The sequence below is a fragment of the Octodon degus genome, unplaced genomic scaffold, assembly GCF_000260255.1.
Source record: "Octodon degus isolate 3935 unplaced genomic scaffold, OctDeg1.0 scaffold00113, whole genome shotgun sequence".
NCBI classification, from domain to species: domain Eukaryota; kingdom Metazoa; phylum Chordata; class Mammalia; order Rodentia; family Octodontidae; genus Octodon; species Octodon degus.
Genome location: NW_004524689.1, coordinates 402,800 through 424,322, shown reverse-complemented (window position 1 = coordinate 424,322; position 21,523 = coordinate 402,800). Strand labels below are relative to the sequence as shown.

General features: G+C 59.9%; 2 protein-coding genes and 1 long non-coding RNA gene across 6 annotated transcripts in view; 1 reads left to right on the top strand and 2 right to left on the bottom strand.

The window, feature by feature from the left end:
- The first annotated feature begins 38 nt into the window (after positions 1-38).
- Positions 39-13,203, top strand: Acap3 (ArfGAP with coiled-coil, ankyrin repeat and PH domains 3). Of its 4 annotated transcripts, none has more exons than XM_023699584.1 (24): positions 39-171; positions 3,878-3,935; positions 4,618-4,737; positions 4,947-5,000; positions 6,001-6,059; positions 6,391-6,574; positions 6,862-6,906; positions 7,044-7,139; positions 7,205-7,279; positions 7,575-7,586; positions 8,104-8,216; positions 8,303-8,354; positions 8,599-8,699; positions 8,770-8,881; positions 9,093-9,301; positions 9,400-9,469; positions 9,565-9,659; positions 9,735-9,937; positions 10,165-10,269; positions 10,881-10,979; positions 11,071-11,291; positions 11,383-11,492; positions 11,570-11,680; positions 11,768-13,203. In XM_023699584.1, the coding sequence occupies exons 1-24, from the start codon at positions 44-46 to the stop codon at positions 11,913-11,915; spliced, it is 2,580 nt and encodes an 859-aa protein (XP_023555352.1). In that variant the 5' UTR covers positions 39-43; the 3' UTR covers positions 11,916-13,203. The 4 variants fall into 4 exon arrangements, with proteins under 4 accessions (XP_023555352.1, XP_023555351.1, XP_023555353.1 ...); XM_023699583.1 differs by having other exon boundaries at positions 10,162-10,269; XM_004639581.2 differs by having other exon boundaries at positions 93-511; positions 10,162-10,269.
- On the bottom strand, positions 522-8,371 carry LOC111812133. The gene is made up of 3 exons (XR_002817718.1): positions 8,361-8,371; positions 4,509-4,517; positions 522-2,027 (listed from the first exon to the last, which is right to left on the bottom strand). It is a non-coding gene; the product is annotated as an uncharacterized LOC111812133 (long non-coding RNA).
- A 982-nt stretch (positions 13,204-14,185) lies between the features above and the next one.
- The window catches only part of Scnn1d (sodium channel epithelial 1 delta subunit), a 15,724-nt gene continuing 8,386 nt past the window's right edge, over positions 14,186-21,523 (bottom strand). Inside the window, exons 3-13 of the mRNA XM_004639676.1 lie at positions 16,944-17,262; positions 16,262-16,469; positions 15,996-16,177; positions 15,693-15,781; positions 15,437-15,600; positions 15,262-15,360; positions 15,057-15,174; positions 14,897-14,975; positions 14,762-14,819; positions 14,551-14,682; positions 14,186-14,455 (exon numbers count right to left, since the gene is read on the bottom strand). Of these exons, the coding sequence (XP_004639733.1) occupies positions 14,186-14,455; positions 14,551-14,682; positions 14,762-14,819; positions 14,897-14,975; positions 15,057-15,174; positions 15,262-15,360; positions 15,437-15,600; positions 15,693-15,781; positions 15,996-16,177; positions 16,262-16,469; positions 16,944-17,262 (1,718 nt within the window). The remainder of the gene's footprint in view (positions 14,456-14,550; positions 14,683-14,761; positions 14,820-14,896; positions 14,976-15,056; positions 15,175-15,261; positions 15,361-15,436; positions 15,601-15,692; positions 15,782-15,995; positions 16,178-16,261; positions 16,470-16,943; positions 17,263-21,523) is intronic.

The following is a 21,523-nucleotide window of genomic DNA, read 5'->3' as shown; positions in this document are numbered from 1 at the left end:
CCCGGGGCGTGGCTGTCCGCCCGTCCTGGTCAAATCCTTCCATATGTGGTTTTTGCAAACGCCCCGAGTTGCGCAATGGTCGGGATGGCTGCTGCGGGTGGGGTCCACACCCTCGAAGTTCCCGCGGCCCAGCCGACGGTCCCCGGAGCCAGACTGTCGCGGCCCTCCCAGGTCCTTGACCCGCCTCTGTGGACCCCGGGCGAGCGTTTGGCGACACTCCCCGACGCTGACGGAGGGCGGGGGCGGACTTTGGCGACTCTCCCCGGCAGTGACAGCGGGCGGAGCGCGCGGCGGAGGATTTTGGCGACGCTCCCCGGCAGTGACAGGCGGGGCGGGCCGCGGCGCGGCGGCCTGATTCCGGGGCGGGCGGGCGCCTAGCGCGGCGCAGGCGGGACGGGCGGGCGGCCGTTGGGGATGCCGCTCGGCACGCCTCAGTTCCCGGCCCAGTGAGCCCCGCCGCAGCCATGACGGTGGAGTTCGAGGAATGCATCAAGGACTCGCCGCGCTTCAGGTGCGCGGGCCCACAGTGGGCGCGGGCGGGGCCGGCCGCCTTTGTGCCGCGCGGGGCGGGTGCTCGGCGTTGCAGTCGCGACGCAGCCACTGGGCACCGGGTGGGGGGTCCAGCCTCGAACAAAGCTTCGGACCCCTCCCCGCCCCTGACCCTGGGCCCGGAACAAAGACGTCTCCGCGCTGGTCACCTCGCGCGAGCGTGTGTGCGTGGGCGGCCCGGCAGTCATGGATACGGCCACCTCAGGGACTGTCCACCCCCGCTTTGTGTCTGCATCTTCGTGAGGTGACCACCTGCTTCGACTGAGCCCCCTGAAGCCCTGCAGTCCAGCCCTGGGCAGGGTTGTGTGGGTCTAAGGCTGGTCTGTCTCTGCTCTCTCTTGGACCGTGTGTCCAGGCGGTTCACAGGCGCAGACAGCTGTAGCCACGTTTGGGGGCCTGAGGGTGGCCCCCTGGTAGATGGCCCAGGGCTCTGGAGGTTTAGGGGTGCACAGAGTGATGGAGAAGGAAATGGGGGTTTCGACTGGGAGGCAAGGGCTCTCTGCACCTCAGGGTTTGTGTCTTTCATAGTTCGCATGCACATCTGTGTGAGCCACGAGTTCAACACGTACACAAATGTACATCCACCTCCTTAGGCAATGTTTGGGAAACAGGGCATCTCCTGTGTGTTGTTTGCAAATGTGAACCTTCTCAAGGCCACTGATGTGTGTGCATGGGTGTGCATGAGTGAGCTCTGCCATTCTGCCCTTCCTTCGTGTGCCAGACTATGCACATGTATGTGTGGGTGAGCTGCACCACCAGGCTGGCAAGCTGGATGCATTCATGCAGCTGTGATGCGCGGGTGGTCCTGTGTGTAAGTGTACCTCTGCATGGGATCAGCCTGATGTGCATGTTACTTTGTACACACGTGTGCATGTTCCAGCACCAGTGCATGCCTGTGTGTGTATGCCTCTATCCCTGGCAGCACATATCTATGTGTGCATGGCCTTGCTGCATGTGTGTGAGCATGTGTCCTGCTTCTGCATATGTGTGCTTGCTCAGATGTCTGCATGCAGGCTGGTTTTCCAGGAGTTTCCCCCAGCTTGCTTAGATCTTAGCCCTTTACAAAACTACCCCACACAGGAGTAAGCAAGCAAAGCCTCAGGACTGGGTGGGGAGGTGGGAGAGATGGGGTAATGGGGTGGTCAACTCAGCTTAGAGTGGCCCAGGCCCAGCTCAGCAGGAATGATTCCCTGTGTTCTTTGTTGTTACAACTGAATGAGGGAAGGGGTTTGAGCAATCAGGCAGCTTGATTCTGCACAGGAAAGAGAGTGGGGCTTAGCCAGGGCTTCTCTGACAGGGCTTGGTCCAGGCAGGAGCCCACTAGGTTCACCTTGGCCCTTCACTAAAAGCCTCTAACACATTCTTCCCCCCCCATAGAGGGGTCTGGAGGAGGGTGCTGTAACCATTCACTCCCAAAAACATCCTATTAGACCTGCAGGGCCTCCTGTTTCCTCCCTTTGCAACACTTCTGCAATGGGCTGAGGATGCTGACTTGGACCTCGGTCTTAGGGTTACAGGTGCCTAGCTCAGTGGGTTCTGGACTGTGCTATGACCTAACTGGTTTGGGGGAGTCCCTGCCCACTTGCTCTCAGGTGTCAGTGAGGTTGCAAGCTGATCATCCTGGTCACAAATCTGGGTAGAGCTGGCAAGATCTGGAAGTGACGTGGAGCTGGGTGCTCAGTCTGCAAGGGGGGATTCCTGCTTGGGGGCTGCTGGCCAGGCTAGGCCAACCATGACAGCCTCAGGAATGTCCTGGCCACTGACTGGGGGTCCAAGGGAGCAGGAAGGGAGCTACCAGGCCTTGGAGGCCTCTGCCCTGGGTGGGGCTCAGGCACTGAGTCATGGCTTGAGTGAAGGACGGCCTGCTTCTGATCTTCCACAATCTAAGGAACTCTCAGGATGGTGCTGGTCCTGTAAGCCTTTGCTGAGTGCCCACTGTGTCTCCATGGACACTTCTGCCAGCTTCAGTGCAGCCCTGCCCTTGCCACCTCCTGGAGACAGGTGCTCCTGGACTGTGGGCAGGCGGCAACTCCAGTGCAGCTGTCTGGGCCATCCAGCTTGCCTGGGGGACAGGGGTGGGGGACTGTAACACTGACTGGTAGGCAGACAGTCCCTTCTGTGTTCTAGGACCTTCAGCTACAGCAGCGGTTGGGTCTGGGTCCTCGGCCCAGGGTCCAGGCAGTATTGTGGGGTTTGCCATACAGCCTGGAGATGTGGGAGGGGCTCTCAGCTGAAGGGCATTTCTTCTGGGAGGCTTGGGGGAGGGGGCATCCTGCCTGGGATCCTCCAAGTAGCTGCTGAGCTTTCTTTTCTCTGTGCTCTCCCCACCCTGGGATTCAACATCCCCATACTCCCTTGTGAGGAGGGTGCTATTTGGAGGAATTTGATGTCCTGCTTAGGTGGGTAACCTGTCATGGGCCCTGGTTTAGGCAGCCTGGCCACTTTGGTCCCAGCTACTAATTAAATCATACTCCTGGTGACCTGCAGGCCCCTCCCCAAGTTTGGTAAACTCTAGAACCTGCCCTGAAGGATGAGGGCAGCAAGGGGTAGGAGCTGCTGCCTCAGGGTGTCCCCCATCTTTAGACCCTTTGCCCAAGGCTGAGCCCATCCCAGAGTACCTCATCCTAGGCTGGCCAGATGGGCCCAGCTCAGCTGAGCCAATTGTGTGTATGAACGGGGTGCTGCTGGGATCCTGGCCCTATTTCCTTATTTCCTGTTCCCAGGGGGGGGGGTGTGGGGGGGTCACGTGCCTGATCCATCTGCCTCTGGCTTCCGGGGATTCTCCGGTGGCTTCTCCTGGTGATGTCACTGCTTAACTCTTCCTTCCCCAAGGCAGCCCCATTGTCAGGCCCTTCTGGTGGGAGCAAGTTCTGAAGCAAACCTGGTCTGGGGTCTCCTGGCCCCCTTGCTCCAGCCTTACACATGGGGGCCACAACCACCAGGCCAGGGTGGGCTGCAGGAAGAACAGAGGGGTGGGAACTTCAGGAGTCAAGATGTCCTCAGGGGCCCAGGGCTAATGCTGAGCCCTGAACAGGAGGGAGGCTCAGCCTGTCATGGGCAGCATCACTGCCCCCTGCTGCTCCCCTCCCCCATGCTGCAGCTGGAGGGAGCCAGGTGGGGGGTTGCAGCCACATGGCCCCTTCCTGCCTGGAGTGTCAATGGGTATGGATGCTGGGTGTCTCCAGTCACTGGACCTGGCCCCAGTCCTGCCCCCAAAGACATAGTGTTTGCCCTCAGTTTCCCATAGCAGGCCCCTGGGGGGTACACATGGAGAGGGAACCCCCACCTGACCCTAGTCAGCACAGGTTGCTGCTCATTCTTGTTGCAGAGCAACCATTGATGAGGTAGAAACAGATGTCGTGGAGATCGAGGCCAAATTGGACAAGGTAAGGAGTGGCCTGAGGCACAGGAGGGTCCAAGCTTGCCCTGCTGCCACACCCAGCCAGACTTGGGAGTGGCTGAGTGGCAGAACCTGCCTTCCAGGAGTCAGAACTCATATGCACCTCCTGGGTGGAGCAGGATTTCTGCCCCGGACCTGCGTCTGCCCACAGACCCATTTGTGTGGTACTGCCCAAATCCCAGGGCCACACATATCCACCTGGACCCTGAGGCTTGTGCCTCTGAGCAGGATAGCCTGAGTTATGTCCCCTGTGCCCCTGCTGGCTGCTAGATGGGGACAGCTGCTATGTGGGCTGTGCCTGGTATGACAGGGTTGGGGGCTGAGGGGAGGGTGGGGAAGGGCATGGGCTCTGAGCCAGGGGAGGATGTCTCTGGCTCTTGGTCACAAGACTGGCCCTCTGATCCTGCCTGAGGCTCCCTGTCCTGCCCCACCTTCTGCTCCTCCACTGTGTGGAGTTGACCGCCTGTGGAGATGGTCAGCTTCCACACAGTGAGCCCCCCACTCACCCCAGGCCGACAGGAAAACCATAGTTGCAGCTCTTCCAGTCCTGGGCAGGCACTGAGGGACCCTGATGGAACTCTGGCTGCCCTGGGAGCTGTGGCCAGTGTGGGTGCCTCCTACCTGGGAAGGCTATGAGACCCTTACCTTGCTTACTTGTCCGTCCACAGCTTGTCAAGCTGTGCAGTGGCATGATCGAGGCTGGCAAGGCCTATGTCACCACCAACAGGCTCTTTGTGAGTGGTGTCCGAGACCTGTCCCAGCAGTGCCAGGGTGACACAGTCATTTCGGTGAGCAGCCAGTTGACCTTTGACCCTGAGGTGGGGTAGAGTCAGGGAGGCAGCTCCTGTCCAGGGCCCAGGCCTCCAGCAGATGGGTACTTGTGCGCTGATCAGGTGCAGCCCTCTGTTCTGTGGGCAGGGGAGGGTGTCCCCTGTTTCAGAGGAGGCTCCTCCTACACTGGGGCCTGGCTCAGTGTGGCTCTCCTGCCTCTCGCCAGGAATGTCTGCAGCGGTTTGGTGACAGCTTGCAGGAGATGGTCAACTTCCACACGGTGAGCTTTGAGAGCCCCTGAAGGTCCTGCCTGCCCAGAGCTAGGCTGGTGGTCCGGTGGGGCAGAGGGGGCAGGGGACACGGTCCACTCTTCCAGGCTGTGAGGGTGGGAGCCACCCTGTATCTGCTAGTCAGCAGAGTGTGGGGCCATCTCCAGGGGCCATTCCATGTCCCAGGAAGTGTCCACACAGGATCCCGGGGGCAGGGGAGGTAGCAGATGGCTCAGGGCTGAGGGCAGAAGGCCTTTGGTACAGGCTGACCTTGGAGGTTCAGTTGAGCAGAGTTCTCCGTCCCAGACTGGGCTGTTTCTGGGTGACAACCTCACTACCATTCAGGAGGGTCCGTGTGACCCCATGGGCCCTGAGCACCACGTGGGTGGGTAGATCCACAGCAGGCCGAAGCACACAGGGTGGGAAGCGGAACAAGGCCTGAGAGCCAGAGCCCCAGACTAAACAAGGGGCCCACACCCCTGCAGGGGAAGCTCAGAAATAAACCAGCTCAGGATGGCTCATACTGCCTGCCTGCCTGCCTGTCTGCCTGTCTGTCTGTCATCTGTCTTTCTGTCTGTCTGTTTTCTTCTGGTTTGGCCCAGCCCTTGCTCCTTGTGGGGGTCTGACTCACAGAGCTGTGGGGGAGCTGCAAAAGCCCCTGCCACTTGCAACGCCTATCCCACTCTGGCCCGTAGGTCGGGTGCTTCCTGTTGTGGGGTGGCCCGTGGTCCGTTCAAGTTGTTGGGTGTGGCTTGGGTAGAACTGTTGAGGGACCCTTGGGAGGCCGGTTGAGAGCCTAGTGGAGAATTGGGCAGGTGGCCACAGCTGTTGTCTCTGGGTACTGGCCCAGGCTGAGGGTCACTCCCAGACCAGCTCTAGGACAGGGAGCTGGCACACTCAGAGTTTGGGAGGAGCCCCCTAGCTCTCACCGTGGGGTGGGATAGATGTGGCCTTAACTCTGGGACCCAATGGAGGCAAAGTCCCCAAAACTCTTCCTTGCGGTTCCCCCAGATCCTATTTGACCAGGCCCAGAGATCTGTGCGACAGCAGCTCCACAACTTCATTAAAGAGTGAGTGACCGGGGCCTCTGTGGCTGCCAACGCAGAGGAGAAAACCCAGGCGATGCTCCTTCTCCCAGGGCCCACGCGTGTGTGACTGGGGTGCCCCGGGTTCTCCTGAGGGAAATGTTGAGTTGGCATTGGGTGTGGTGGTGAAGGGTGGGGGTCATTCTAGGGCTGAGAGTCCAGGAAGAGACAGCTTGGACTAAAAAGCAGGGAGGCAGAGAAGGAGGCCATGCCGGGGCAGAGGAGGGCCCAGGGAGAAGTTGGGGGACGGAGGGCATGCGGGTCCATCATGCGCTTTCTGACTTCTGGCCCTGACCTGACACATGCTGCACCCTAGGGATGTGCGGAAATTCAAAGAGACCAAGAAGCAATTTGATAAGGTGCGAGAGGACATGGAGCTCTCCTTGGTGAGGAATGCCCAGGCCCCAAGGCACCGGCCTCATGAGGTGGAGGAGGCCACAGGTGCCCTCACACTCACCCGCAAGTGCTTCCGCCACCTTGCACTGGACTATGTTCTCCAGGTCAGCACAGGCAAAGGGCACAGCTCCTAGGGCAGGGACAGGGCCTGCTAGAGGTCTGGGGGTTGGAACAGACTGAGATGGGGGCTTGGGAGCCCTGCATGGCATCCCTGGCCCTGTTCTCATAATCCCCATGCTGGGCTAGGGAAGACTCTGGGATCATGGGAGGATGAGTTGCGTGAGCAGGGGCTCAAGTTTTAGAATCCCACTGGCCTGGCCAAGTGCTCTCTGGTCAGGGCAATCATGGTCATCTGGGCCTGAGCCTCAACCTCTGGGCTCCTCTTCCACAGATCAATGTTCTCCAGGCCAAGAAGAAGTTTGAGATCTTGGATTCTGTAAGTGATGCTGGTGGGGATGTCCATGAGCGTGGGGTGGTCCACAAGTGCTGGTTTGCCTGAGTGTGGTGAGGCCTGTGGTGCTGGGGTCCCTAGGACTGTGAGTCACTGGCCGGCCCTCTGCCCTCCACCTGCAGATGCTGTCCTTCATGCATGCCCAGTATAGCTTCTTCCAGCAGGGCTACAGCCTCCTGCACCAGCTTGACCCGTACATGAAGAAGCTGGCAGCTGAGGTAAGCCCTTGGGGCAGGGCCTGGGTGACCAGAGAGGGGACCACCCTGACACCTTTTCCCTACAGCTGGACCAGCTGGTGATTGACTCTGCTGTGGAGAAGCGGGAAATGGAGCGCAAGCATGCTGCCATCCAGCAGCGGGTGAGGCCCGGCTAAAGGGGCTCCCAGAATCATGTTCCCACCCCCTCCATGCCCCTGCCCCATAAGCCCAGCTAGAATCCACACACTACACCCCTCTTCCTAGAGCTGTCTCAACTGCCCACTTAAGGAATTGCACAGGGCAGGCCTGGTTCACCTCGAGACCTCCTTGCCACTGTGGTCACCTCTGTGTGACTTCAGTCAGGGTGGCTATTTTTGGCCCAGGAAGGTTGGGGCAGCGCTGGCACAGGTTGGGGGGACAGTCACTTACTGGTCTCTCTCTACCTGTCCTCCCTAGACGCTGCTGCAGGTGAGAGCCCCTCCCCCATGGGTGCTTCAGTATCAAGGATACCACCGGTGGCACCTGTGGGCTGTTGCTGGCACCAGCAGGACACAGGCTGAGTCTAGACCCTGTCCCCTCTGTGAGAGTGTGGCAACTGTGGTTTCCTGTCCCTGTTCAGCCTCGGAGCAGGTGGCCAGGTCTTGCTTCCCCTAGCCTGGCCTGCTAGATGGCAGGCACTCAGGACACCCGAGGCTCTGAATGAGCCTCTGTTGGGCAGCTGGAGCTGGCCCAGCTGGCAACATGCACAGCACACAGGATAGGGGGCAGCTTCCTTCCTGGTCACAGCCTCCTATTCCTGCAGGCCTGGGGGTAGGGCTCAAGCACTCAGCCCAGCTCTGAATACCAGGGGTTTGCTCTTGAGACCTGGAGGCAGAGGCCTCCTTCCTAGAGGAAGTCTAGGTCTCACCTGGACTTCCTCTCTGGTGGACATGGGGTGCCAGAGACCAGGGCCTGCGCTCCCTGAGGACTGGCTCCCCCCACCCAGGACTTTTCCTATGATGAATCTAAAGTAGAATTTGATGTCGATGCACCCAGTGGCGTGGTAATGGAGGGCTATCTCTTCAAGAGGGCCAGCAATGCCTTCAAGACATGGAACCGGTGAGGGCCTTCCTCAAGCAGGAGCTGAGGGCAGAGTGAATGGGGGCCAGCTCTGCCTGGCCCTGACACCCTGTCTCCTTCGCTAGGCGCTGGTTCTCCATCCAGAACAGCCAGCTGGTCTACCAGAAGAAGCTCAAGGTGCACCGCAGTGGGCTCACCAGGGGCTGAACCCTGGATCCTGTACTATGGAGTGAGCTAGCTAGTGGGGTTCACATGGGGCTGAGAATGCTGAGGAGCACCCAAACCCAAAGACCAGGAGAACAGGGAGTTGGAAATGGGTTGGCTAAGCCCCTAAGGTAGAGGAGCTCCTAAGAAGCCCCTAAGGTGGTCAGTCAGGGCAGGGAACTGGTGAGCTTGTGGGCCACAGTGCTGCTGCCCACAGGACGTGCTGACCGTGGTGGTGGATGATCTCCGCCTCTGCTCTGTGAAGCCATGTGAGGACATCGAGCGGAGGTTCTGCTTCGAGGTCGTGTCACCCACCAAGTGAGGAGGGCCAGCCCAGCATGGGGTGGGGGGGCCCTGTCCACCTGGCCTGACCAACCCCTCCCTCCAGGAGCTGCATGCTGCAGGCTGACTCAGAGAAGCTACGCCAGGCCTGGGTTCAAGCTGTGCAGGCCAGCATTGCCTCTGCCTACCGGGAGAGCCCTGACAGCTGCTACAGTGAGGTGTGTCCCTCCCTGCCCTCCACATGCATGTGCATACACGTGACATTGCTCCTAAAGGCTGCATGTGTGCTTGCAGCCTGTGTGCATGCCAAACATATGTACATATGTGTGGTACACATGTGTGTGCAAAGTTGTGCTTGATGGTTCCCAGCCTTGCTGGGGAGTCAGGCTAGAGCTGAAGGGTTCAGTGGCTCCTCACACTGTCCCCCAGAGACTGGACCGCACAGCATCCCCATCTACAAGCAGCATCGACTCCACCTCAGAGTCAAGGGAGCGCGGGGTCAAAGGCGAGAGTGTGCTACAGCGGGTGCAGAGTGTGGCTGGCAACAGCCAGTGCGGCGACTGTGGCCAGCCGGACCCCCGCTGGGCCAGCATCAACCTGGGGGTACTGCTTTGCATCGAGTGCTCAGGCATCCACAGGTGCTTCTGACTTCAGAGGGTGGGGCTGAGCCTGAGGTGGGGCCTGCCATGGGGGAAGCCAATCTCTAACTCATTTCTGCCCTGGGCCTTCTGCCTAGGAGCCTTGGTGTCCACTGTTCCAAGGTGAGATCTCTGACGCTGGACTCCTGGGAGCCAGAGCTGCTGAAGGTATTGGGGGGTCTTGGAGGCCACTGGGTCTATGGGGAGATGGGACCTGCGTCTCTGAGCTCGGACTGACTGACCCCACACCACACTGCCACCAGCTGATGTGTGAGCTTGGAAACAGCACTGTGAACCAGATCTATGAGGCCCAGTGTGAGCGCCCCGGTAACAGAAAGCCCACAGCCAGCAGCCCCAGGTGAGGTGGGGTACAACCTAGCATGGCTTGGGGAGCCCCCGCCTTTGAATGCAGCTCACATCTGTCCTGGTCCAGACAGGACAAAGAAGCCTGGATCAAAGACAAATACGTGGAAAAGAAGTTCCTTCAGAAGCTGCCTGCAGTACCTGCCCTGGAAGCCCCGAGGCACTGGCGGACACAGAAGTGCCAGCGTCCCCACAGCTCCCCCCGTGTCCCCACCACCCGCCGCAAAGCCAGGCTTGAGCCTGTCCTCCCCTCTTTGGCTGCTCTGTCCTCAGGTAGGAGCCTCCTCCAGCCACTGGGCCGTGCTGAGGACCAGCTCCCTGCAGCCATTTGGGAGTGGGGGTGGGAGTAAGCTGTAAGTCACATGTCCTGGTGGGGTGGGTGGGCTGGAGGGAGGACCTTGAGGGTGCGCCTGGAAGCTCTGGTCCTCTGCAAGCATGGCAGGGACTTCCCCACCCTGAGGCCCAGATTCCCACCTGAAAAGCAGCTACCTCTGCAGCAGGCACTCTGGAGCGCAGGTTCCGCCGGGACTCCCTCTTCTGCCCAGATGAGCTGGACTCCCTATTCTCCTACTTCGATGCAGGGGCGGCGGGGGCTGGTCCACGTAGTAAGTACCAGGGGCCCCACCTTGCTGCTCACCCCTTGCTGTCATCCCAGCAGGGGAGGGACAGGCGAGGAGACAAGTGTGGACTAGGTCTGATCAGAAACTGGAAGGACATGTGTCCTCAGCAGGAGTGATGAGGCCAGGCAGAACTGGGGCTCCAGGCCATGCCCAGAAGGGCATCAGGGGGATTGGGTGTGTTTTGGCCACTGTTTTGGAGGATGAGGCCCCGACTATGAAGTGATGTGTAGAAGTGTGTGTGTGAACGTGCAGGCTGTGCGCACAAGCGCCTGTGCGGGGGTGGTGTGTACTCCTGGGGTGGGCAGCAGAGGGCGCTGCTGCACTGGCTCAAAGCCTCTGGCTCCTCCTCGGTTGCCTGACGGATGCTGGAAGACTTGTGCCGGCACACCCATCCCCTGCTTTGCTGTGCCTGAGCTGTCCAGGGCTCCTTGACACTGTTCCTGGTTTCCTCTTCTGACAGGGCTCCTTTCGACTGCCCAAAGAGGGCTGGTCCTTGGGGTTGGCCTCCTGAAGGAGGGTAGGGTAACCTGTCCTCCAGTTTACCCCGGGAGTGGGGGGCCCTGTGCTCAGGAACCCCTCCCCGTGCGGTCCTGCAGGTTTGAGCAGCGACAGTGGCCTGGGGGGAAGCTCCGATGGCAGCTCCGATGTCCTGGCCTTCGGCGCGGGCTCGGTAGTGGACAGCGTCACCGAGGAGGGTGGGTGGCGCCCCTCCCCACTTTGGCAGTCCCAGCCCCAGAATCTCCAGTACGCTCAGTGTGCCGCCGTCTAACCAGGCCCTCCCCGCAGAGGGCGCAGAATCGGAGGAGTCCAGCGGCGAGGCGGATGGGGAGGCCGAGGCCTGGAGTCTGGCGGACGTGCGCGAGCTGCATCCCGGGCTGCTAGCGCACCGCGCGGCGCGCACCCGTGACCTCCCCGCGCTGGCCGCGGCGCTGGCCCATGGGGCTGAAGTCAACTGGGCGGATGTGGAGAACGAGGGCAAGACTCCACTGATGCAGGCGGTGCTGGGGGTGAGCGGGGTACTGCCAAGCCCATGCGCAGAGCCCTGGTGGGTGGATAGGCATTTCCCAGCTCAGGCTGAGCCCCCACGCTGCTCCCCAGGGCTCCTTGATTGTGTGTGAATTTCTTCTGCAAAACGGAGCGGACGTGAACCAAAGAGACAGCCGGGGCCGCGCGCCCCTGCATCACGCCACGCTCCTGGGCCGCACCGGGTGAGTCCGCTGCCTGGCCAGGTCCACCTGCTCTGCCCCCGGCCTCGGCCCGCCCCAACATGGCCCTCTGCCCCCAGCCAGGTCTGCCTGTTCCTGAAGCGAGGGGCCGATCAGCACGCCCTGGACCAGGAGCAGCAGGATCCCCTGACTATAGCAGTGCAGGCGGCCAACGCGGACATCGTCACATTGTGAGCCTCAGCCTGGGGGCGGGGCCCCCCTGCGAAAGGCAGGGCTACCTCGGGAGGGGCGGGGCCTCACGCTGCGCCCTTCCCCAGGCTCCGCTTGGCACGAATGGCTGAGGAGATGCGCGAGGCTGAGGCGCCGTCTGGCCAGCCGGGGCCCCTGGTGGGCAGCAGCCCCACAGAGCTCCAGTACCGTAGGTGCATCCAGGAATTCATCAGCCTCCACCTGGAGGAGAGCTAGGGCCGGGCCAGCCGGGCAGCTGTGGGACCACAGCCTGCCCGGCCTGGACGCCCTGCATGCCCCTGAAGACCCTGGTCCCAGCCCAGCCATGGCCCTGTGCGTGTGAACCGTGGGTCCATCCCGACAGCCCCGGTGCCCGGGCACTCCTGGAGCCCACTTGCCTGCTCGTCCCTCCCTCTGGTGCCTGGACCCTGGGATGGGAGGGGCACCCCAGCACTAAGTCTTGAAACTCCACATTTGGGGGGGGTGCTGCATAATTTGGTGCCCCTCATCCCACCTGAGGACCCTCTAGCCTCAGGTGGCCCCTTCTCTGGGGGCCCAGGTTGTTCACAAACCACTCTTAAATCCCTTGTCACCTCGTGCTCCTCTGTCTTCAGGGCCTATATCACCTGGTGCCCCCACCATAACTGCCCCAGAGCAATGACCCGCTAGCTGGGTCTCCCTGTCCCTCCACAGCCCCTCCTGTGACTGAGGCTGGTGGCTGGCCACCAGAGCCCTCACAGGTAGGAGGGCAGCCCATCCAGGGAACCAACCCAAGTACCTCACTTAGTGACCCTGCATCCAGGCTGGGCTCCGCGGGTGCTGGGTGGATGGGGCTCTGGGCTAGGGTCACCACCCTGGCTGGGTGCGGGCGTCCCACGGCCAGGAGGCTGGCCATGCTGGCCCCCAGTGCCAGACCTGTCCCTGCCTCCTCCAGAGGCAAATCTCTGGCACTCGGCCCCAAAGCCTGTGCATAAAGCGACTGCCCCTTCTCACCCCACACCCGGTGTTCTTTGTTACCCACTGAGTGGATTTTCTACAATGACCTCGTTCTTGTCTGCGTCTTTTTTCTGTGGACTCTCGAGGACCATCCTGACCCTGGCTCTGCCTGCCACCGGGGGAGGCTCCATACCTCTTGCCCTGTCTCCTGGCTGGCCTTGCCCCTTGGGCTGGACCCTCCCATGGGTCCAGGGGTCTGTCCCTCACTGGTGGGCCCACAAATGCCTTCAAAGTCCCTTTTTCTGTAAGAACCCAGAGGCTGGGTCTCTTCAATCTATGGGCTCTTGGTCAGCTCCAGACCAGTTGGCTGGTCACTATGCAAATGCTGCCTGGGAGGCTCCATGGGCAGTAAGGTGGGCACTGGACTGGGCCCCTGACTCTCCTGCCTGCTGGCTGTCGCCCTAAGGAGCAGAATTAGCTTCTTCCTCCCTGCTTGAGCTCCGCCCACTGCCCACGCTGCCATCCCCTGGCTGGTGGGACCCCGCACCCCTGCTCTGATCATCCCCAGTTAATAAACCTGCAGCCTGTGCCCACTGCCTGCTCATTGGCTCACCCGCCTTACTCTGCTCTGTCTCAGTGGGGGGAGGGCGGCTGTATCCTCTTCACCTCCTAAGGGGCAGCACTGAGTAGCGGACCCTACCGTCAGTGTCCTTTCCTCAAAAGGACAATTCAGACAAGCTGCTGGAAGTCTGATGGGGGATCTGGGGCTTCTCTGACAAAATCTGATGCCTGGCCCTACCAGCCCCTGTTCCCTGGCCCTCTACCTTTCCTTGGGCAAGGTCATGTCTTTTATTGTCAGTGAGGGTGCGTGGACCAGTCGACCCGCAAGGATAGCCTGGGGCTGGTATCCCAGGCCTGATCCTAGAGTGCCCTGGGCCCCCAGTATGCTTGCGTGATGCTCAGCCCAAGATGAGTGATTGAGGAGACCCACACGCACACTTGGCAGCAGGTAGAATTTCCAGTTTTATTACAGAGCAGTTTAGAGACACTGGATGAGTTGGATGAGTTGGTATCATCACATACTCCCTCCTGCCTGCTCAGAGGCTGCCTGAAACCAAGGCAGCCTGCCAGATACTCCTACCGGCACACAGGTATCGACGGAGCCAGCTGCCTTGGAGACACAGATGAGGCACCCATCAGACATACCAGCAGGTAGAGGCCCTCCTGTCCTCACCTGTTCACAAAGCCTGTAGGTGCCTATCTGAATATAGGCGTACAGAGAGGCGGGGACACCCCTCCTCCCTGTCCTGAGCTTCCTGGAGAATGAAGCCACTCCCTGGCAGGATGGGGAAAGGGAGGCTCTTATGTGTTCCGCGTGCCTGGTGACTGGCTCTCTGGCCAGGTCATACTGCTTCCTCAGCTGTTGGGTGGCCAGGGAGGACTCTGGCAACTGGTCCCACTCATCTTGAGCAGCCAGGGGAGTTCCCTGTCTCCACAACTTCCAGGGCCAAGCCTTAGGACCAGATGCCCTGGTGAGGCTGGTTAGGACACAAAGTCTCAGTCTAACTCTTCTACGAAGATGCTGTCCAGAGCCCCCACTGGGTGCCCAGGGGCTCTGACTTCAGGGTGCCAGCCCCCGGCCCTGCGTGGCTGCAGGCTGGCCCTGATGCAGTGCTGGTTCCGCGTTGGGAGACCTGTGCTCCACAGAGCCAGCGGAAGCCCAGCAGCAGCGCCAGGGCCGTGGCATCCAGCAGCAGCTCCAGAAGCTCCAGCACAGAGAGGACAGAGGAGCCAAACCACAGGCTCCAGAGGCTCCCCGTGGCGGACAGCAGCTGGGGCACCTGGGTGGGCGGGCGGGCAGGTGGTGGTCAGCCGTGGCCTTCTCTCCTGCTGCACGTGGGCAGCCCCCACCACGAGACATGGGTCTGCTCCTCACCGAGTACACAGGTGCTTCATCCACCATGCGATAGTTGAGCTCCTGGTACAAGATGTTCACCTTGGCCACGTGGCTCCGGGGGCTCGGGCTCTGGTGTGGGGTCTGCTCCCCCAGCACACCCAGGATCCAGTTCTGCGCAGAAAGGTGGACTGAGAGACCCTGACTCCCTCCCCCGTCACTGCTACCCTGCCCTATGTCCCTCGGTACACACAGCTGACTTGGCTGAAGGCCACCGGGAGGTCCTAGCCGAGAGCTTGTATGAAGTCTCCCTGCAAAGGACAGGACAGGGATCAGCCTGCAGTGCAGTGGGGCAGTGACCTCGGGCTTGAAACACTGCCCTGCTCACCTGCAGGGCCTGGGGCAGCGGGAGTCACAGGACAGCCGGTGGTCTTCCAGGGCCTGGTGCAGACGGTAGAAGCAGTGACCTGGACAGGGCACAGCGATGTCACCGAAGAACAGCAGGAGAAACTGATCCTGAAAGCTTCAGGAGGGTGGGGCTCACTCACCCCAGGCCGAGTGCCTTGCTCGGCTACAGTACTGGGCTCCTGCAGGCAACGGGTGCAGGAAGTAGCCGCAGGAGCAATTCTCCACCATCAGCTGCTGAAAGCAGGACACCAGGCAAGCCTAGGGGATGGGAGGGACACAAGCTAGCGGGGGTTGCCCGCGCACGGCCCCCTCGCTCACGTAGGTCCTCTCTTTCCTGGGACTTACCTGCCGAGTGTAGGAAGAGTTGTAGAGCAGCCGCACATCCACGCCCTCCGAGCCGTCGGTGCAGCGGCTGTAGGGGCTCCCAAGCCGCCGCACCTCGTCCTGGGGGGCGGTACGTTCCACCTGAGGCCCCGCCCTCTACCAGGCCCCGCCCCACCTGGCCAGGACCCATTCCTACCTCTCGGATGCCAATGGTGGTCTCAGTCCCAGGCCGTACGCTGAACCCTCGGTGCTCCAGGAAGGGAGTGTGATTGTGTCCGTGGATCATGACCTTGATGTCCGCCTTCGTAGACAACAGAGGGAACCCCACTTGGGGCTCTGTCCTGAGCACCAGGCTGATCTCTGTGGAGATCACGCGGAAATGTGAGGCCATCTGCCCCACCTGCCCTCTTCCCCCAGTCACATCCCTGCACTCCCTATGGGCTCACACTCACTGTGGGTGATGCCGGGGTGCTGCGCGGCACAGACACCCTCAAAAGTGTAGCAGCTGCCATAGGTGGGGTGGTGGAACGTCCGGAAGTGCCTGAAAACCAGGGTCACATTGAAATCGTGCATGCCTGTCAACTGCCACCCCATCGTGCGTCTGAGGAGGCAGAGCCTGCCTTATCTCTGCAGGGTGCTATTTGTGGGCAGCGTCAGGCAGCTGACTCCTGGTGCCTGGGCAGCTGGACCTGGATAGGTCCATGCCATGCTGGGTGGATCTGCAAGGAGTAGCTTACCAGCCCTGCCCTACTCACTTAGCCTGGCAGTCCTTGCTGCCGTAGCGACAAGACAAGACAAAGTGGCTTTGGTGGCTGTCCTCCCCAGCAGTGGGCATTAGCCCCAGGATGTCCATGTAGTGGAAGTGGTACCACTCTTGGGCAGCTGTCACGCCTGATGAGTAGGTGCGGTAGAAGCAGTCACCACCGGTGCTGTTACACTGGGAGAGTATGGAGTCAGCATGGCCACACACACACACCCAGCACCTCTCCCTGGGGCAGCACACTCAGGATTCCCTCCTCACCAGTTTGAAGCCCACTTTGTGCTGGTTGCCCAGGTGCCTCAGCCGCTGCAGGCGGATTCCTCGGTCCAGCTTGAATGGAGGCTCAGGGCCAGGAACATTAGTGAAAAGGGTGTCCCTGCCCTCCTTGAAGTTGAACTTGTAGAGCGAATAGATACTCTCCTGGGCAAATGCATCAAGTGCTTCTAGATGGTAGCGGAGGGAGCGGGGCCTGAGGACGGGGCCACATATGGGGCATGTTGTCGGTCACATTGGGCATTCCTGGGGAGAGTCTCACAGTTGCCCCAACACCTCAGCACGGTGCGGCCTGTGTCCCTTCTCCTCCCTGAGTCACAGGAAGGGGCTCTGGATTGGAAGCTGGGCCTGGGCCTCCCATGGCTGCAGAGCTGAGATCAGACCTGCAGCCTGGCCTGGCCCCCAGGGGTCAGAGTCTTCCAGGTGGCTTATAGCCCCTTTCCACATGGCTGCTTCCCCTCTGGAAAGCCTGGCTTTGGTCTTCAACTTGAATTCCCAGCACCTGTGTCCTTAGGGTGGTTCTGAAAGGTCTTAGCTGGGCGTGGGGGTTGGAGAGGTGAGAGCACCAGTGACCAGGCTTTGACTAAGATCATAGCCAAGGGGATCTCCCAGGTTGCAGAGGCCAGGACTTGGAGAGCCCAACCCTCAGGGGGACACCCCAGGTCCTCACCGTTGTGGGTTCATGTCGCACAGAGTGACAGATGGGAAGATCTTGCTCTCTGAGTGAACAGACACTGCCATGATGACTGGGTAGCACCAGTACTGCTCCAACAGGAGCCCGAGCTGCCAGGAGAACACTCCCAGAGTCCCGAGGAGCAGCAGCCCCCAGGACACTTTCTTGAGCCGATTTGGGCTGGAGCAGACCAAGCGGATGGTGCCGTGGATGGTGGTGTTGGTGCAGAAGAAGGTGAGCAACTCCCTGAAGGAGGCAGGAAGCTCCACTAGCCTCTCCGTATGAGACTGCTCAGGGGTGGCATGGACAGCTGGCCCTGGAGGGTTCCAAGGTTGTAGACCCTGTGCTGGCTGCAAGGAGCAGAACTTAACAGGCCCTGCCTACACCCAACCCAGCCTACACCTCCCAGTGAGAAGTCCCCACCTGGGGCCTGGCATCCTTTCATCTCTATCCCTGTACATAGTCAGGTCACTTGGAGGAGGTTCCGTCGTAGACTGGTTCCCACCAGACCAGCTCCAAACCCTTCCTCTCAGGATGCTTTCACCAGGGTCATGTCTTATGGCCAAGAGCTGAGCTTGGCTGGTGGGCAGAAGACTGCAGGAGACTGGTGTTTGTAGGAGGTTGAGGCCATGAGTTTGTGCTGCCACTCTAGAGTGAGGCAGAGAACTATGGGGAGGGGCAGACCCAGGTGACCTTCATGGGAAGGGCTATGTTATGTTCCTGGGCCTTGACCCTGGCCCTATGGTCCTGGTGCCTGATCAGGAGACTATCTGCAGCCCCAGGGCCTCTGCCAATCCCCAGAAGCCAGGATGGCTGTTTTGATTAGGACTGGCACTTTCAGGCTTATCTGACCATGTGTGGGTTCAGGTCAGGCTGAGATATTGCTCAGCACGGAGGGCCCAAAGTGAGGGTATTGGGAGGTGAGGAGATAGCTCAGTAGAATAAGTGCTTTCCTGGAAAGCACAGGATCCTGAGTTCAATCCTTGGTACTGAAAAAAAACACCAAAACCCAAAGTGGGGGTATTGTTTTGGTAGACCAATGTCCAAGAAAGACCTCAGGCTTCAGGACAGGTGAGCCCAGGAACCAGCAGGTCAGCCAGCTCTGAGAACCTAGGGGCCCTGCCCAGGGAGCTTGAGCTGCTTCTGGGGCTGGCTTGACGGTCTAAACCCAATCTTGCCCTGGGTTCCAGTGTCCTGGGACATGCCCAGGGCCCAGCACTCCCAGAATGGACAACTAACTGGGTCACTAGGTACTGGGACCTGTCAGACTCTGAGCCAGGGAACAGATCCATGAAGATGTTTTGCATTATCCCCATCCTGATCTGAATCAGGAAGTCTTCAAATGCCCAGGTACAGTCTGCATGGCTCTAGCCCCACCCCACTGCCCACCCCTGAGTAGGCATCTGCTGCCCCCCAGCCAACATGTGCCCACCAAATGTACTCCAGTAGGCTTCTCAGTGTTCCCAGGACACAGCAGAGCAAGTCAGCCTCTGGGGCTCCTGGACACACAGATGGGGTTGACTCAAGGTTCCTTCCCTAAGGTTTATGGTCTCCATATTTCTTGCAGCAGCCTGGCTAAGAGCACATGCCTGCACGAGCCACAGAGCTCTGCTCACACAAGCCCCACAGGCAAGGCAGGATGGTCAGCTACATGTTACAGTGAGGCAGAAGCAGAAGCCGCAGAGAAGGGAGAAATCCAGAGGGGCTATTGGAGGAGTAACGGGAGCCTCCACGGCTGCTCAGTGATTGGGCAGGGCCCAGATCCCTGAGACACAGCACCGACCTGCACATACCAAACTCTCACTCAGGGGCCGTGTGACAGAAGGATCAAAACTCAGCTGTGAGGGTTCCTGAGACCTGCCACCCTCTTCCTGCAGAGACAGCCCCTCCTTCCTGGCTGGCTTTGTGCACAGGTGGTGTGATCCACAAGTGTGGCTCACACTTCTGTGGTGGTTGCCCACTGTCATGTGCCTACCCAGAGGCTGCCCCCACAAGCTCTGGAATATTCTTGGAGGTTCTGTGCAGCTTACACCCTCCATCCCCACCATGGAGTGGAAGGCAGCTGTGCACGTCAGGCCAGGCAGACCCAAGAAACCACCTGCCCCTAGCCACAGCCCCTCCCCCACAGCAGGAGCCCAGTTTGGGGACAGGACCTACAACAAGCACCCTTGGTACCTCCGGGCTGAAGCCTTCTGTAAGTAGCTCCATCTTCATCAGTGGTGGTATGCTTAACCAGTTTGGTGGCAGCTCCCACAGGTAACACTCTTATAACCAGCCACTGGGCTTGGGGCGGGTGGCAGGGGAAGGCCCAGCTGCAGGTAGCCACACCCACTCGGCCTGGGAGGTGAATTCTTGGCAGGGTAGGGGTGCAGGGTCCCTTGGCTGGCCAGAGGTGAGACCCAGTTCCCTGTCTGGCTAGGATGTGGAATAGGAGGCCCCATAGGGAAGGGAGGTCTGCACTGGGTGCCCCAGCTCAGACTCCCAGCAGGCCTGGCTTGCCCTAGACCTTGCCGCCCTGCCACTCTTCTCCTGAAGGCCTGGAGGGATGGCTGTCTGCCACCAACTGTCCAGCTTACACCTCCACCCTTACCATAGGTGTGTGTGGCTGAGGGATGCTGGGTAGGGGCCTGCGCTCCCAGAACACGGGCGTTCCCTGGGGTAGTCACACGGCTAGGGGATGAGGGCTAAGTATGAGAACATCCTGGGGCCTGGGTATGGAGGTGACACTCAGTGCCCTGAGGCAATGGGGCTTCCCCTACTGAGGTCTTGTCCAACGGCCCTGCACACTGAGGTGCACTTTGCATGCTGGGACCACCTACCACATTCTAAAAGCACAATTTGTACTAAGGCCACCACATACATTATGGCTACACACAGGCCAAGACCTCACATGCTCAGGTGTAAACCCCTGCCCAAGGACCTCCCACTACCCTGTCTCTATGGGGGACCTTACCAAATAACCCAGTTTCCTCTCTGTCCCCAGCCTGGCTCAGGCATGGGGTGACTCTAGCCCTTGGTGCCCCTCTCCAGGATGGGCTTTGTGCTTTTGACATCCACTGCAGTTTAAAGCCGTGAATCTGGCTGGGTTGGGGGAGGGAGCCTCCACCCCACCAGGGCTTCAGCTCTGAGGAGCTGTGAGGTCATCAGCCCCATGATTCTGGAAGGAGGCAGTGACTGCTGGTGACGTCCTGTAAGAGGGAAGTTACACTGGGGAAGAAGTGGACTTGCCCCCACCAGGCACGAATGACAGCTCTGTCACCCACTGGTGGGGTGACTGTGCCCAAGTTACTCAACTTCTCAACCTGTTTCTGGGAATCCTCCTGGGGCTGAGGTGACTTTTCATGCTCGGGGCTCACAGGTGGGGTGACCTGGTGTGTTTGGTGCTGGACCCCAGACTCAGCACTGGCCCAGGGGTCCCGCACCACATCAGAGCCACGCGCCTTTGGAGGAGCTGGGACTGTGGTGCAGTTGCAGAGGAGGAAGGCCCTGTGCTCACTGGGCCACGGGCACTGAGGGGCCGCTGAGAGGGCACTGGAGGGAAGCGGAGCAGGGCAGAGGCCTGCCCTCCACCCCCAGGCCTTGCAGAGCCTGAGTTACAGCCCACGGAGCAGCCGCAGGTGGGGCTGGCTCAGCCTCCTCACAGGAAACCTCTCCAGGAAATTCCAAGGCCCCAAGGGAAGGGGCACGGTGCCCTGCACCCTGCATCTTGGTGCTTGTGTGTAACACATTGTTGGATCTTGCTTCTCCGTCTACTCTTCCAGTCTCTATCTTTTGATTGGTGAATTAAGACCATTCACATTGATGGTTATAACTGATATGTATTGACTTATCCTTGCCGTGTTGTTTTCCTGTTGTTGGCTCTCCCACCTTTTCCCCACTTCTGTTTAATTGTTTGCCTTGCCTGATGGATTCCTTCTGTTGAAGTTCATGGAGTTGCAGTCCTTGTTATCTCCTTCTAGAATGTCCTTTCAAACATTTTGGAGTGCATCTGGGGTGTTGAGCGGGGCGATCCTGGATATATGTCCAGTGCCAGTGAGGCCAGAAGAGCCTCTTCGCCTTCTGGCCCAGCCCTACGCCTCCTCGAACACTACTACCTCCCACACAGGGGATGCAGGCTGGGGCTGTGCACAGGCCCCTGTGGCCTCTGGAGTCCTCGAATAACTGTGCTAAAGCCCAGCATGGTGGTACTCTCCTGGACTCCCAGATCTCTGGGAGGCTGAGGCAGGGGGTTGAACACTCCAGCCCGATGTAGGCTCTTAGTGACTTGCAAGACTACCTCGGTGATAGTATAACACTTGCCTGGGAATGGGCAGGTGTGACGGTGTGCTCCTGTAATCCCAGCACTCGGGAGGCTGAGGCAGGAACATCATCATGAGCTTGAGAGCAGACTGAACTACATAACGAGACTGTCTCAAAAAGACCAAAAAAGAAAAACAAAAAAAGGAAGAATGATGAAAGAAAGAAAGGAAGGAAGGGGCTGGTGAGATGGCTCAGTGGTCTAAAGCACCTACTTAGAACAAGTTTAGCAAAGCACAGGGACCGCGGTTCAATTCCCCAGCACCACATGCCAGCCAGCC

Excerpts from the sequence above, each read along its gene's own strand:
- Acap3 (XM_023699583.1), top strand. The coding sequence starts at position 44 with ATGTGGTTTTTGCAAACGCCCCGAGTTGCGCAATGGTCGGGATGGCTG. Across the intron at positions 172-3,877 it reads GACTGTCGCGGCCCTCCCAG|AGCAACCATTGATGAGGTAG; the intron begins GTCCTTGACCCG and ends TTCTTGTTGCAG. Across the intron at positions 6,575-6,861 it reads CACTGGACTATGTTCTCCAG|ATCAATGTTCTCCAGGCCAA; the intron begins GTCAGCACAGGC and ends CCTCTTCCACAG.